Source organism: Urocitellus parryii, chromosome 13 (genome assembly GCF_045843805.1).
Source record: "Urocitellus parryii isolate mUroPar1 chromosome 13, mUroPar1.hap1, whole genome shotgun sequence".
Classification (NCBI taxonomy): Eukaryota; Metazoa; Chordata; class Mammalia; order Rodentia; family Sciuridae; genus Urocitellus; species Urocitellus parryii.
In genome coordinates, this window is record NC_135543.1 from 55,598,907 (window position 1) to 55,616,411 (window position 17,505).

The 17,505-nt window shown below is 40.3% G+C and overlaps 1 protein-coding gene across 1 annotated transcript in view; it reads right to left on the minus strand.

Annotated features, from left to right (window-relative positions):
• Lama1 (laminin subunit alpha 1) overlaps positions 1 to 14,812 on the minus strand; it is a 144,832-nt gene extending 130,020 nt beyond the window's left edge. Inside the window, exons 1-2 of the mRNA XM_026408881.2 lie at positions 14,792 to 14,812; positions 13,822 to 13,960 (exon numbers count right to left, since the gene is read on the minus strand). Of these exons, the coding sequence (XP_026264666.2) occupies positions 13,822 to 13,960; positions 14,792 to 14,812 (160 nt within the window). The remainder of the gene's footprint in view (positions 1 to 13,821; positions 13,961 to 14,791) is intronic.
• Positions 14,813 to 17,505: the final 2,693 nt, after the last annotated feature.

Sequence of the window (17,505 nt, forward strand, 5' to 3'; positions counted from 1 at the left end):
TTTTTTATTCTGAGACAGCTTCTCCTTAAGTTGTTGAGGCTGGCCTTGAACTTGGAATCCTCCCGCCTCATCCTCCCAAGTCACTGATGTAACAGGCTTGCACCACAGCACCTGGAACTTGCTAGTTTTCTGATAGAAAATTTCCATAATAAAAATGTTGGGGAAATAGGTTTCAAGATAAATTTCAAATGTACATGCTGACCAGTGAAATCTACAGACCTCGCCCTGAGAAGAAGGGCATCTATTCACTTTGTTCCGGTTGCAATCCTCTGGTAGGACTCACAGGTTTTCCGGTAATTGTGTTGGATTTTTTTCTCTCTTTCTTCAGTTTCCTTACTGCCTGTTTTCTTTGGTGAACAAAACTTTAGAATACAAAGATCCAATTTTCAGATATTTCTTCAACTCATAATGAATCCTTGCCTCTATAGAGTCCCTTTGTCTCAACTGATTTTTATCTTTGAGCAGCTGGGATCAGTACCAGGTCCAAACTATTCAGAAAACATGATTGTAAAAAAAGTAGATTCTTTCGAGATTTAACTTTATCTTGTTAAAAGAGGATAATAGCAGTGAAAATTCTGGAAATATGGAGAAACTGCGGCCAAATGGCACGTGATGTGGAGGAGGCGTTCCACATGAATGGGCACTGCAAACAGAGCACAGGAGGATCTTAGCTTGGTGAGGTTCCTCTGCAGTACTTGACCTTCAAAGAGCACAGAACACAATCTTTTCTTTGTAAAGGACATATAGTTAATACTATTTCTGAAAAGTTTATTTTCCCCTGACATTTGAAATATCACAGTATAATTTTAGTTACATAGAAAAGATGCATGTTTTTGATTTTTATTTTGCAGGTAGTACCTAATGTGCTTGATGACATTTTCTAATATAAACATTTTAATCATTTAAACTGAAAAACAAAAATGGTTATTTTTGTAAGAGCTGCTACATTAAAACCTACTGTGTACCTATTAAAAAACACTTATTAGAGTTGAGAGTGGTGCATGCCTGTAATCCCAGCAACTCAGGAGGCTGCGGCAGGAGGATTATACCTGGACAATTTGCTCACATCTCATGTACATTCATTGAGCATCGTTTTGGTGAGTAACAGCACTAGTGGTCACCAGCATCAGGTAGTTCTTTGTTCTGAGAGGGTTTTTAAGATTTCCCAATGTAGGCTGGAGGTGTAGTTCAGTGGCAGAGCACTTGCCTATACCATGCTAAGGACGTGAGTCCAATCCCCAGTACCACAAGGAAAAAGAAAAACAGAACTTCCCATTTTTCCTTACCTTACTGTCTTCTACACATACTTTCAATGAAAAGACAAATTGCTTTGTTAGTATGGTGTGCAAAAAAAAAACCTTTTAAGTTATTCATTGGTCAATTTCATTAAAATGTGTAGGTTGTCTTTCCCTAAAAGTAAATCTTCCTTCTCAGAGAAGCTTGTAATTGGGGGAAAAAAAGGCACTAAAAATCCTGCCTTATTCTTATTTTATATTATTCTCACTTCACAGAGTAATTATTATTTCCATGCTAGGGCATGTGACCAACATCTGCTGGAAGAAGAAAGAAAGTGGGAAATAGGTACTGGAAAAAGGCATGTTTTCAAAATAATTTTTTAAAAAAGTCCCTCAGGCTGCTGAATCATTTCAAAGAAAACTAAAAAATTTCAATAGAGGGTGACTCCGGGGGCATCAAGCAGGAGGAAGGAGAGGAAATCCTGGATCCAGGCAGGGCATTAGGGTCATGACCCTACAAAGAAAAAGAGTTTGGTTTTAGATACACCAAAAAATTATCAAAGGCAGGAGGGCAGGAGCTTGGCGCACATCTGACACTGTTTCTCCCAGTACTTGGTCGCCCGTTTAATAATTTAAATTATACGTTCTTTGTGGAGAGACACTGTTACTAGAGTTAATGCTGCTGCAATACCCATTGGTACCTTTACCTCCAAGTCACAGGACAGAATCTTTCCTCCAGTCATGGATTTAACCAGCAGCGAAAGACTTTATTACATCAAACTCCACTGAGCATGAAATAAATTCCTTCTCATTCACCAGTTGCTTTTGTGTTCAGTCCCCTTTCTTTATGACCTGAGTACACAGGGCCATGTTCATCTACTGGAAAGTTCCCTATTAACATTAAGGGAAAACTTGCCACCAAGCAGGTGAACAATGCCACTACAGGAGCACAACAGAACATAATCTTTTCTTTGTAAAGAAAGAAGACACGTCTACGTAGTTTGAGAATTCACTTCTAGAAGTTTCTGGGTTTTTGTCCAGCACAGATATTTTCCCATTTTGAAAATAAAATATCTAAAATGTTGATTAGGCCAAAGTCTCACACTACAACAATCTCTTCATCAATATTTTCCCAATAATTCCGAGCCAATGGTTTAGAGCCTTAATTCAGTTGTGTATAAGAAAAGTGCAAGAGTTTTATTTTTCCCCATTTTTGAAAAAAAACGTTCTTGAGTTCCATAAAATGCTATATTTACCTAACCTATACTCAAAATCAATAAATATGATAATCAGCAAAGACAATGATTGGCAATTCTGACCTAAAAGATCTGGCTCAATATTTTCAGATCATTTTTTCCCAGAATGAAATAATGGATTATGAATATTATAACTGAAGGGACCTCTAGTGTTAGGAGTTTTTATTTTGTAAAATTATCCAAGCTATTAATTCAATCCATGGAGAAATCAAGAAAAGTAAGAATTTGTGAGGGAAACAGAGATATCTACTCACTCACAGATTTACATGTGTGTGTGTATTTGTGTGTGTGTGTGTGTGTATTATATACATACATATATATATAATTTTGGGGGGTGCTATTGATCAAAATCAGGGCCTCACACATAGTATGCAGATACTCTGTCACTGAGCTGTATCCCCAGCTGTCAAAGTATAATATTTAAAATGCAATGATACTGCAAATAGATTAGTAGAAAATTCTAGGGCAAAAAACCCAGTCAGGCCTGATCCAGGCTGTACTATAAGATCATGTTTCCAAACAGGGCAGGTCTAGGATTCCTTTAGTGGCTCCTCTCGTTGATTTACAGATCAATTACAATTTCCTTCCCTTCATACCTTTCATATATATATATATATATATATATATATATATATATATATATATATATATATCCTTTCACTATTCATCATTCCAGCTAGGACCAAATCTTTTCTGAACCCCAGGCTAATGTAAATATCTTCTTTTACCCTACCTTTGGTCAGCTTGCCCCACTGCTACACTTATCATTTATACAGAGATTGTTTATCTACTAACCAGGCTCTCCTTTCACTCTCTAGGTTAGTCTATTTTCTCTTCCTATAATAAAATACCCAAGGCCAGGTATTTTCCAAAGAAAAAGGGTTTATTTAGTTCACAGTTCAGGAGGTTCAAGGGCATGGTGCTGGCCTCTACCAGGCTTGATGACAGCCTTCTGTATATACCACATGCCAGATAGCATTATGGTAGGAAGATGTGGGAGAGGAAAAATCATATGGTAAGACAGGAAGCCAGAGAGATTCAGAAGTCAGACTTGTTCTTTTATTACAATTTGTTCTTACAGAAATAATTGAGGATCCCTCTAGAACTACATTAATCCTTTGGAGGGCAGCACCCCAATAATCTGATCACCTCCCATTAGGTCCCATGTCATAAAGGTTCCCCATCTCAACACCATCACCCTTGGGACCAAGCTTCCGGCATGTGAACCTTTAGGGGACAACCCATATCCAAACCATGGCACCCACTATCCTCAAAAACAATTAAAAAAATTTTTTTCTATTATTTGTGAATTCCTTTGGGGGCAGGAACCCTGTCTTACTTGCCCTAGGTCCATGTATGGCTGATGTGAATGCTCAGTAATGCCTGAAGGAAAGAATAAATAGATGGAGGAAGGAACATGCCAGAGATTGTAAAAAAGTGCACAGAACCCAGTGCTAAAATCTGACCCTTACCAACTCCACCTCTCAGAGCCTCTATTTCCTCAACTACTCCATGAGTATCGCTGTGAGTCCTTTTTTCTAAGATACTGTGATTCTATAATTTTACTTTGATCAAGTAAATGAGCCCATCTTTCTCTCTCTCTCCCTCTCCCCTCTCTCCCTCTCCCCCACCCTTCTCTCTCTTATGACTCAGTGCTTAGAAAATGAGAAAAATAATAAAGGCTTCTCAGAAGATGCTGAGAATAGGTGCACAAGCTTTGTTAAAGGATTCCCTGGGCAGTAAAAACATCAAAAAGCCTGGTAGGGAAGGTGCTTCTGCTGAAGAGTGGTGAACAAGGAGTTAATGGCAGAGGAAGAAGTCAAGGAGGTGACTGGAGGTGACTCTGTTTGAGTCACACCCCTACCCCTCACTCCTGAGTTCCAGCAACCTATGCCTCCCTGGACAGAGGCAACCAGGAGGCCCATGACCTGTTGCTCTAGGTAAATTGTGAATGTGTGGCAGGGGGCTAGGGGAGGGCAACTGGGTACTCAGGCCAAGCTAAGAGTTGATGTCAGTCTCTATGTGGTCAACTTTCTATCAGTTAACAAAATACCTGAGATTATCAATAAAAAAGGAGGACAGGCTTATTATGGCTCATGGTTTTAGGTGTTTTATTCATGGTTACTTGTTTTCATTGCTTTGGTCCTGTGGAAAGGCAGAACATCATGGCCAAGAGTGCTACTGAAACAAAGCTGCTCACTTCATGGCATTCAGAAAGCAAAGAGCTGGGATCCCAATATCTCCTCCAAGGACACACCCCTAATGACCTAACTTCCTCCCACTAGGCTCCACCTCCTAAAGGCTTCCCCACATCCAAATAGTGCTATGGGCTAAAGACCAAGCCTTCAGCATGTGGGCCTTTGGAGATATTCAAGATCTAAACCACAGCAAGGAAATTCCTCGTGAGTACCTGACCTAGGTCCTCAGTGCATCTAGATTGCTTGGCCCAGGAGAAGAGATATTCTGAGAAGACCAATTAAAACTTTTGTAAGATTTTTAATCCTTCCCTTGGGATAATAAAATCATCCTTGAAAAATGTAAGCTATTATTTGATTTCTTGTATTCAATGTTCCAGCATTTTTTATTATGAGGGGCACATTCTTTATGAAAGCTAAAGACTATGGGCGTATAGGAAAAAGAGTAAGGGAGAGAGATGGAGGAAAGTTTGATGATATTTTTCATACCCCTGCATCCCCAGCATGTTCAGGAGGCTACTTATAAGCTGTGGCAAAATTCATCTTACCTCAAACTCCACCACCCCCCTCCCCACCCCTCTGGACAAAGCAATACAGACATATAGGCATCTAATGAAGTAGGCATGTTTAAAAATAAAGTGTATGTTCCAATAACCGGTGTAAGTTACAGTATCAAATTCAAACTACTAAAGCAAGCTTGACAAAATTTTATGTAAAAATGTATGATGCCACATAAAATGAACACAACAGAATAAAACTAAGAGTTGATGACAGTCTCTGACAAATTTACTGTCTGAATAAAACTCCAATTCATTTTACTACACTGTGAGAGAGAAAGCACCAGTCAGTGTTACCTGGTGTATCTCCCTGGCTTATTCCTCTTTTTTCCTTTTTCTTTTTAACTGACTGACTCTAAGGTACCATTAAGTATTAAATAATATAAATAACATTATTCTTTAATTTTTTATAGGCATACTAAAACTAGACTGAGTTTTAGTGCACAGATATAATCTCTCTCCCATATGTGATCAGACACAATGATAAAGCAGACTTAAATTTTAATAAATAAATATAAAACTACCCAAATAGAATTTTTCTTGACTGCTTTTAGCATCAAAGTGACAAGAATGAATTTGGCCAATTTGGCCAAGAATGAATTATTAACTAATTGTTTTGCCATGATAACATAAAAAAATAAAATTAAGCACCAATGAAACCCCCACTCCCAACTACAGGCACTCTTGATACCACACATTTTAGAGAGGCTTATCTCTACTGATTGATCAACAAATCACAGTGTCTTCTCCCACAAGTTCATCTTTCCCATGAGAAACCCGGGACCAAACATGCTGTCAAACCACCACTTAAAAGAGATTCCGTTTCAAGTTACAGTTGTGCTGCATGATGATGCTTGGGTCAACACTGAACCAAATCTACTACAGTGGTCCCATAGGACTTTAACAGAGCTGAAGAGTTGTTACTTACTGCTTAGTGACCCTGAAGCCATGCTGGCATCACACTGCAAGATGTTACTCAAATGTCAGAGTCGACACAGTGTACACAAACCTATTGCCCTGCCAGTCTGAAACATATGCACACACAGTTACATGCAGTAAATGATATTTGACAATCACAATGACCGTGTTACAGGTTTATAGCCATTATACTACACTCTGAATCATCGTTTTAGAATGTACTATTATATATTTAAACACACACACACACACACACACACACACACACACACAACTTACTGTAAAACAGTGCTGTGTTATACCAGCCTCAGACTTCACACCTCTGGTGTTCACCACATCTCTTGATGATGTCCAGAGGCCACACGGAGTGACTGACCTGCACCATCTAGGACTGTGTAACACCTCCTAAAGCCTATCCATCATTAAGTGGTATGTGATTCCATTTGTTAGACATTAAAAATTATTTTAGTTACTACTAAATGAACTTGTTTTGCATATCAAAAGCCAGTATTATAAAATATCCAAATCCTAAAACATCCAAGTTAAGGTGAAATACATAAAAGTCTTGCTTGCTTAACAGAAAACAGGGCTTTTGTTTCCAAGGAGAATCATCCAAAAATTACCAATTCGTTATTAAATTACTCAAAGAAACATCTAACACTTGGGGAAGTGGTTGGTTGATTTGTGTGTTTTTAAGTGAAGGTGACCTGAGTCACCTCTAGGTGTGGAGCCCTTTCAGCCTGAGACAGAAGCACTAGGGAGGAAATGGCCCCTTTTCCCCCTCCTCCTCCAAAAGCAAACACTTGGGTTTTGGACTAAACCAATTTAATCATTGATGGCCCTTAGTGAAAGAAAAGCTTTGAGGTAGTCTGGAGCTTCCCAGGCCCTCGGCAGGGTAGTACAAAAAACAGGTGGGAAGGAGAAAGAAGATACTAAAGAAAGGAAGTAAGGTAAAGGGGGAAAGGGGAGAGAGAGACCCTCCCACACACACAATGAGGGAAAAGTCAAATCCAAACTCTAGGGGAGTCTGGCCTTTAACAGAGTTGGGCTTTTGTTGTTATTGTTGTTTTGTTTCATTTTTCTCACCTGCAAGGATGAGGAGAAGTTTAATCTCCTAAACAAGAGAGGGCAGTGATAAAAAGTCCTTAGCAAGAGTTTGCTAGAGTCCTATTTCCACAGCAATGTGCTCAAGCAATGTGCTCCTGTCTTTGAAGAAGACAGGAGTTTATTTTGTGAGATAAACAAGTGGCATGAACAAAGTTAGGCACAAATACAGTCTGCAGAAAAACAGTACCTGCCTGCTCATCGGGCGATGGTTTCTTCAATGCTTATATTCAATGACTTTGTGGGTTTGGATTTGGCTAGATGTTCACTTGCAGAGAAAAACAAAACAAAACAAAAACCTATAATTCATTCCTGATGGAGTACTTTTCTCTTTTGTTGTCAAGGGCAACAATTTTAGCATCTTACCTGATCAAAATCATCTTTGCCCAGAAGCAACACACAAAGCACTTCTGCATACACCTAACTCTAAAACTCCACATCCTTCTGATGGTCCTGGAGAGTTCACTGGCCCAAAGGAATCCTTCCAGGAATGAACTTGGCTTAAGTGAAGGTCAAAAGCAAATGCAGTCTTTGAGATGAATATTGACCAACCCTCTTGGATTAAAATGTGGTTGTATTATAAATTGCTTATGTCATCTATTATGTTTGTAACATAATAACAACTTCAATTAATTCAACATTTAATGACTAGCTCAAACACTTTTAAAAACCATGAATTTTTCTACAAACCTTCCAAGGTCCTAATTATTTCTTCCCCTTTCTTCCACACTCTGCTGTCTAGATTTTGCGTGTTTTATGCTTTAAAATGTGAGCAGCCACCAGGTGTGGTGGCACATGGCTATAGTCCAGCAAGTTTGGAAGCTGAAGCAGGAATCCTCCTGTCTCAAGTTCAAAGCCAGCCTCAGCAACTTATTGAGGCCCTACGTAATTTAGCAAGAATCTGTCTCAAAAAAAAAAAGTTATCATATCATCCATGTTTCCTTATCCCAGGCAAATGCTGAAGCCTGCTTGCCAAGGGATTCTGGGCATTTTCCCTTTGTGTACAGATCTGCTGAAATAGTCTTGAAACTTTTAAGAATTTAAACAAGGGCCTCCATTTTTATTTTGCCACTTAAATTATGTAATGATGCACCTGCCTAGTGATAACTCCAGTAGGGGATTGTCCTACAAATGTCCACAGACCAGCACATCTGAAAACATCCTTTGCCCTTCAAGATGCCAAACACATCCCCACTTCTAGATGTAGACCTCTAAGATCACCCCGAGGAGGCTGGACCCACCAGATCAGAGCTACTTTTATTCCAGCATCTATCTTAGAGAGATACCTTACAAACAAAGAAATCCGTGGGGATATATTTCACCCTGTGCACTTATTAAATATATTCACCTTATTAAACACATTTAATAACCAGAGTAAACGTTCCAATCAAAGGTACACAGAATTAAATGACGTGCTGTCGCTCTCACTGGGATTGGTAATAGTGTGCTTTCTTTGTTCTAGAGCCATTTTCCCGCCTAAGATTTAGCCTCCTCTTTATATAGACATGTACGTTTAATAGAAGCATAGTTCTCTCTTCTCCACCAAGCTGTTAGCAGATCAGGAATATATATAAGATTTGTATTCACCACCCCTAATTCTTTGCCTCACATTCTCTCTTCATTCAATTCCAATTGGGATTCCCCTCTTCTTAATAAACAAAAATCCCCTTTTTAAAGTCATGATCAATTACTAAAGCCAACAAGCAGTTCATTTTTAGTTTGCTTGACCTACAGCAGCTCTTGCCCAAAATGACCTTTCTCTCTTTCTTAAACTCTATTTCTTTTTATGCCCATTCTACATACTACATGAATCATACTACATATGTACATCACATGTCATATACCTGACTCCATTCTACACATTACATATATCATGCTACCATGTCCGTCACATGTTATACTCCTGGTTCCTATTTTTTTTCTCCTGTATCACAGCAACTTGTCCATTTCTGCTGCTATCTTAAGTCTTGCAGGAAATGATTCATCAGATGTATGAGAAGTGAATATAGAGGGGTCATAGAATTAGTGAAACTGTAATAGTGGCCAAAACAAACCCAAGGTAAGTTTTAAAGGGAGCCTACATCCTGGGAACAAATATTTACTCTTCACACTTCAGATAGAGCCCTAATATCCAGAGTATACAAAGAACTCAAAAAATTTAAACAATAAGAAAACAAATAACCCAATCAACAAATGGGCCAAGGACCTGAACAGACACTTCTCAGAGGAGGACATACAATCAATAAACAAGTACATGAAAAAATGCTCACCATCTCTAGCAGTCAGAGAAATGCAAATCAAAACCACCCTAAGATACCATCTCACTCCAGTAAGATTGGCAGCCATTATGAAGTCAAACAACAACAAGTGCTGGCGAGGATGTGGGGAAAAGGGTATACTTGTACATTGCTGGTGGGACTGCAAATTGGTGAGGCCAATTTGCAAAGCAGTATGGAGATTCCTTGGAAAGCTGGGAATGGAACCACCATTTGACCCAGCTATTCCCTTTCTCGGACTATTCCCTAAAGACCTTAAAAGAGCGTACTATAGGGATACTGCTACATCGATGTTCATAGCAGCACAATTCACAATAGCTAGACTGCGGAAGCAACCTAGATGCCCTTCAATAGATGAATGGATAAAAAAATGTGGCATTTATACACAATGGAGTATTACTCTGCACTAAAAAATGACAAAATCATGGAATTTGCAGGGAAATGGATGGCATTAGAGCAGATTATGCTAAGTGAAGCTAGCCAATCCCTAAAAAACAAATGCCAAATGTCTTCTTTGATATAAGGAGAACAACTAAGAACAGAGCAGGGAGGAAGAGTATGAGAAGAAGATTAACATTAAACAGGGACAAGAGGTGGGAGGGAAACGGAGAGAGAAGGGAAATTGCATGGAAATGGAAGGAGACCCTCAGGGTTATACAAAATTACATATAAGAGGAAGTGAGGGGAAAGGGAAAAAAACAAGGGGGAGAAATGAATTACAGAAGATGGGGTAGAGAGAGAAGATGGGAGGGGAGGGGAGGGGAGGGGGGATAGTAGAGGATAGGAAAGGCAACAGAACACAACAGACACTAGTATGGCAGTATATAAAAAAGTGGATGTGTAACCGATGTGAATCTGCAATCTGTATACAGGGTAAAAATCGGAGTTCATAACCCACTTGAATCAAATGTATGAAATATGATATGTCAAGAGCTTTTGATGTTTTGAACAACCAACAATAAAAATTTAAAAAATAAGTACTTCTCTATATTATATTTTTATTATAATACCAGCAGGAAAAATTCACTCAATTCAAGACCAATACACTAAAATGCTTTCTTTACTAAATGAGGTATTTAACTTAGTAATAAAGGAATGAAAATTCAAGCTGGACCCCATTAATAGACTACTTTCATAAATCACATTTATTTACCTCTCCTCTATTCATCTTTTTAATGTATTTTCTTTTAACACAAACCAGTAAAAATCAAATGAATTGTCTTGACCACAATCCTCACTGTGGTGCACGTAGAGAATGGGGTGTTCCTGGCTTTGGGTTCTAAAGTGTGCTTTCCAGACTTCTTCTCCCTGGGCTCTGCCCGCTCCTGATGAGCACCTGGACCTCCCAAGGCAGTTCCTCTAGACCCCAGGGTGTAGCCCTGAAAGGTGCTCTAGTTCCTGGAGAATGTCAGCCCTTCCTTTAAGCTTCTGCTATGGTCCCAAGCTGCCAATACAGCACTCCTTTGGAGTTGGTATCCATTTTCTCTCAGGGACCAAAATTTCTACTGAGTTTGATTGTGCTGACCATGATTCAAACTGAGGACATAAACTGAGATTTGATTCAAGATGAAAATCCAGTTGAGCATAAATGGTAACTGGTGCCATCAATGAAATTAACTTCAAGATACATCAGTAGAAAGCCTGTGATTGTGTGTGTGTGTGTGTGTGTGTGTGTGTATGACAAACAGACTTAGGTTAAGCTACTGCTAGTACTAAATGCACATAAAAATCAGCTGATATTCCACTTGAGAATACTTGCCATATTCCAAAGCCACCTGTTACCTATCTCCACCATCACCTAAACTTTGCTAATTAGCATGAAAAATATCAGCAATGGATCATTTATCAAATTGGTGGATTGTTAATGGCAGGATGAATATCAAAAATGGTTTCTAACTGGAGAAATCCATGGTAGTCAGAGTAGCTCTATCAACTAAATATTTCAGAGGGACCTCTGTCTACTGTAGAGTAAAGGGGTTAACAAATTCCCCCTTCCCAAATCAACTGTGTAAATGGATAAACTTTTCAAAATACAACCATTTCAGAACTCTGACAAATGAAAACAAATATTAAATTGGGAATCCTCTGTTCATGAAAGGCTTCTAGAATTTCAGGGAAAACGAGTGGGTGAGAAGGGCCTTCCTGCTGGGGCCTTCCATCTGGGGCTAGTAAATTACCAGGCCAGGGATGGCTATGAAAGACAGCAGCTTCAGTGCTGAAGATCACTGGCTTGATTTGGAGCAGACGGGAAAAGCATGTGCCCAATGATGCTGTCAGCAAAAGTCATAAACTAGGCAGAACATGAAAAAGAAAAGCTCACAGCTGAGCTAGCCTGAAGTTCTGATCATAGCAGGGGCAAGTGACATACAGCTGGACCAGCCAAATGTGTAACAACGCAGTCCCGGAAACATGACAGCCACACAAGTTGGGTTAGATCAGATCTCCATGCATCCTGTTTCATTCTGTTTTGTTTCCAAAAAAAGAACAAAATATTTAAGAAAATGGTTAAACAAAATAAATTCAAGACCAAAGCTACGAAAATGTTTGAGAGAAATTAAAGAAGATTGAAATGAATGAAGAGATATTTCTTATGCATAGCTAGGAAGACAGTATTGTTAGCAATTCTCTACAAATGGATCTATAGCGTCAATTCAGAGGCTATGAAAATCTCAGCTAGTATTTTTATAGAAGTTGGCAGGCTGCTACTAGTGGAAACTGCCAGAACGATCAAAATAATTTAAAAAAGCAAACAAAGTTGAATGATGTACACTACTTATTTCAAAAATCAAATTTAAAGGATATAGCCTATGACTTATTTTGGACCTGTCCACTAATAGAAGTATGTTAATAATGTTTACCAAGTAAGTCCATGTTTGATCCAAGCAACGCTTTCATGATCATTAGTGGTCAGACTGTAGGGGAGTAGCCAATCTTAACGTGCCTCCAAATTCTAAACATTTTGTATAGCATAACTAATGTGGTTTACGTTTAGTCAACAATAATCAAAGTGTTGTTTATTTTCTTTCCTAGCTGTTTCCTTCAAATATTATTTTAACATTGAATTTGAAATGATCTTATTTACAAAAACCATCCGATGCACAAATTTTCAGGGAAAGTTTGACCATACAAAATAAGGTCCATTTTAATGCAGTCAGTTATAATAACTAAAACTAGAGCAACAAAGTTAGAACCCAGAAAGGACACAGGAGATATTATGCTCATATTTCTAAAGAGAATAGGCCAGCCTTTCATTCATTCATAAGTGATATGTATCAAACATAAATCCATCTGGGACATAAATTCTGTATGCCTTTGTTCTGTTCCTGTGAAGAGGAGGATGTCTTAAGTCAGAATGCCTGGAGGAGAACAGCTGTTCTCCCACTTAAACAAAGTCCTTTAAAGCCAGGCAGGTAGAGTTCCCTGAGAATGTCTCTATTTTATGTGAAAATATGACAATTCAGCAAATGCCAGCAAGCTGGTCAACGAATTTAAGTCTGAAGTCACACATGACAAAGTACCCTGACGACACATTCTTTAAACTAAAAGGAGACTCTATGCAGTAGAAATGGAGTGTTTAATTCTCTTTCTCTGGGTTCCCTCTTTCTATTAGGGAAAACATGTGCAGACTTTGCACAGGAGTGGCACACAAACTCGTGAAGCATTCCATAGTTGTGGACTGATCACTATTCTCTAGAGAAATTGGAAATGGTCCCAATACTTGCAGTCTGGTGGTGCTGCTATAATGACATGGTTCCTAAAGAGCCCAAGTGTGTTGTGAGCACCTCTCGACCTCTATGTTTGCTATTGGTGATATCAGACAGTTGCTGTGGATGTCATCAAAGCAGAGACAAAACTGCTGGAGCAGGCAAGGTCCTTGGGTCTTCCCCAAAAGCTCAGAAGGCTGAATGAACATGAATGAAGGCTAATCTGCCATCCCAGCATGAATCAGAGGTGAAAGAACCATCTCAGAACCATTTGGCTCAACTGGCCATTGAAGGTTAACATCCATAGGAAAAGGCTGGCTAATGATAAGAATGATGATATCTAGCACCTTCAGCAGGTAAGGAGAATGCTGTTTTTGTTGTTGTTGTTGTTTGGGGGTGGAGGGTCAGAGGCATTTCTAAGTTATGAGTTTTTATACCGTGTACTTTTTAATGGACACAACTGAACCAAAAATCTGGAAAAGAATTATGGGACCCATTAAAACAAAATTACATGAGGGAAAAAAGAGTCATCTTCTGTTGACAATGATACTATTCTCAGCAGGTAAGCACACTTACACTGGGATTCGAGACGTCCAGAAACACAAGTCCCTCCCAAATCTGAACTGACGTAGTCGATTCCTGGGCATTCCACATGCTTGTTTAACTGCAAGTATTGGGGGTGGACAGGCCACTTGTCACCAGTATGTGGCGCATGCTAGAAACCCAAGACACATTATGGACTATATGAGTTAATGAACTGGCTCCAAGTCTAGAAATAAGTTTTGTTGAATATAATCTGAGTTTGAAGGATGAATGAAACTCAAAACCAGTAAATATTAATTCAATTACAAGAAAAAAAAAGAAATTCACAAGGACAGTCATCAAGGCTGTCCTTGTTATCAGATTCTAGGGTTCTTTCCTGTTCACATATGGACCCCACCCACGAGAACAGACAGCTTCAGAACATATTTCTGCTGCTAGGGAACCTCAGATCACATGTTCTGATTTAGAATGTGAGCTAAGGCTTTGGTCCCCAAAACACATACCCGCTCTCTCGGCCCTAGTGGGGTTACCTGGATTCTTCCTTGTTCTCTGTCTCCAAATTCTGTCTGGGTGCCCCATGGAAGTCTCACAGTCTTCCTGAGCTGGCCTTCCCAGGAGATTATTCCTCTGTTTCCTCAGTGACTTCCCTAATCCAATGTCCATATTTCTGGGTATCTAAAGTTAAATGCCCACTGGTTAAATCCTTCCTCACTAGCCCCTGTTGCTTATTGGTATTGCAACATTCATTCCTGCAACAAACCTTTACAGAATTGGCACTGAATGCTGGGCACTGCACTCTGTATTAGAAACATAGCCAAAACATCTCTACTCTCAAGGACAAGCAAGTTAACAAACAGTTACAAAATATAACGCGCTGGTCAGATGTACAGACAAATTGCTAGGGAAGCAACAAGAGGAATGTGGAGCGGGCTGGAATAAATCAAAGCACCATGGGTGAAATGAAAAGAGCTTTTAAAGGGTAAGAACAGTGTTCAGGGCTCACAGTTGTGGGAATCACAGCCATTACCGAATGCCCAAAGTATGGGAGAAGAGGCTGTGGGAGGTCTGAACAGGTCAGATTAGAGGTCCCAGAAAGCCTTGCTCAGTAAAGAGTGAGAACCCATGATCAGGGATAGATGACAAGATCAGTTTCACAGTCCACTCACTTCGGGGAACTTCAGATGCCATCGGTGTCCTGGGGTTTTGGTAAACCATTTGCACTTGCAGCTGGGTGGGCCCTTCCAGAAGAACCCACCTTACCCCAGCAGAGGAGTCCAGCTCCAGAGTCTGGCTGGATTGGTCAGTGCAACACCTCACCAAGCACCTCCAGCAGGAAAGCCAGGTGGAGAGCTGGGCTTCAAGGTCAGTATAGGTGGTGCGTGCATGTAAGCACACACTCTCACAGTGCATCGGGGATGGGCAAAGAATGGCTCTTATTTTGTTGAGTGAAGCTAGAAAGGAAAGATTAATAAAATTTCGGAGGGACACCAGAAAAACAAGTGCCTGATGGGTCCGCCACTGAAAGCAAGACCCAAGAAGGCCAGGAGCACTAGGCGAACAGACCACTAGACCTTGCTGTGAAGGACTTGAGATGATGCAAATGAATACTAATTAGCAAGCTGGTTCAGAAGAGAAGGAGCGTCTCTGGTAAAACCAGAGAAAAGACTCCATTGGCTTTTGTAGTTCACTTAAATGCATCAAGAAAAGAGTTGACAGGGCACAGAACGATGACTGAATATGGAAGGTATTTATGAACACTTCAGTCAACTACCTAATCTAGCAACATACCCAGACTCTCAGGGTCATATTTGATCAGGAAGAGGGTTTGTGGGTGGGGAAGTTTTACTGGGAATTGAACCTAGTGGCACTCTACCACTGAGCTACATCCTCAGCCCTTTTTCAGTTTTTATCTTGAGTCAGGGTCTCCCTAAATGCCTAGACTAGCCTTGAACTTGCAATCCTCCTGCCTGAGCCTCCCAAGTGGCTGGGATTACAGAAGTGTGCCACCATGCCCAGCAGGAGGATTTTTAAAGAAAGAAGGCCCTTGGCAAGTGACCAAGTTTGCGACTGTGCTCGTTCAAACACAAGCACAATTAAGCATCAACTGATCACTTGCCAAATGAAAAACACTGCACCAGCAGCTATGGAGATAAGAACAAGGAACTGACTTTCTGAGTGATTTCTCTGACCTGGGTTCTAAGTGCAACGATGGTGCCCACCCCTGAGGTGTGTTAGTATCCCCACTTCAAGGAGCAGAGGGAAGAGCATGAAGCAGACATGATGTGGGCTAGGCGAGTGGGCCAGGGTCTGAGGATTCCTTATCTGTTATGTGCAAAGGCACCCCAAGGACAAGTGAAGGGCCACCTCAGGTCTTCCTGCTTTTCCCTTGTCATGAATTGCAGTGTGGCTTCATTCACCAACACAGTAAATTCACTGTGTGGTTCTTAACCCTGGCTGCACAGTGGAATCACCTGGGGAGCATCTTTTAAATGCTAGGTCAAATAAATTATAACCCCTGACATTGACTTTATTATGAGCCAGCCCACAGAGGAAAATTTTGTGTCACTGAATGTGCTCTCCTGATGCACAAAGAGCCAGACAAGCTGGTGAGCTCTGAGGTCTCCAAAGAAAAGAAGGCCAAGGGTCAAGGGTCATAGCCATCAACCAACAGTGGTGTCTGGTCTAGAAGCTGATCCTGCAAGTTCAACATGACAACCTCTGTAGTGCTGAGCACCTCTCTGCCTCCCCATGAGCCCTGTGACTCGGCCTATTCATTTCTCTGTGAACACAAAACACGAGTGTAAGTAAGTAAAACATAGATGTTAACTTCTACCACTGGGATTTTAATCCCTCAGTTCCTTCTTTGAGCATGATTTCTGATGAAGAGAATTCCTTTTGATGTATGCACTTTTTATTTACTTGGACTTCAAAACAAATTCATCAAGAAGGTCAAGAAAGAGCCTTGTGTTTCTGGATTCATAGTAAAGACAGCTGAGAACTGGGCTCTGGAGGTTCCACCCCGAACACAACTGGAGGGGACAGGGCATCAGGCAAGTCCCAGCATGTGCTGGGGGCTGGGATGCCCAAGTGAATACATGAATGGCGGACACAGGAGAAGATTAGAACTGAATAGAAATGATAGCAATCCCACAAGGAAATAGTATTTTCCCCCAAGAAAGTCTTTACTTCTTTTTTTTTTTTTGAAGTCTTTACTTCTTAAAATGCTCATTCCCAGGTGGGGGAGCACAACTGTACTCACAGTCATTGGGGTGCTGAGGTAGGATGATGGCTTCACCCCAGGAATTGAAGACTAGCCTGAGCAATACAGCAAGACACTGTCTTTTTTTTTTTTTAAAGAGAGAGAGAGAGAGAGAGAGAGAGAGAGAGAGAGAGAGAGAGAGAGAATGAGAGAGAATTCTAATATTTATTCTTTAGTTTTTGGCGGACACAACATCTTTGTTTTTTGTATGTGGTGCTGAGGATCAAACCCAGGCTGCACACATGCCAGGCGAGTGTGCTACCGCTTGAGCCACATCCCCAGCCCAAGACCCTGTCTTAAAAAATAAATAAATAAACAACAAAAAATGCCCTCTACCTTAAAGAAAAGTGGCCGCTTTTCTTCCAAGGGCATGTCACGTGTGCATGAACATCACCAATTCTCCCCACTCCAAACTTCTAGAATGAACAGAAGTTTGCCCTGATACCAGGTTTGGAACT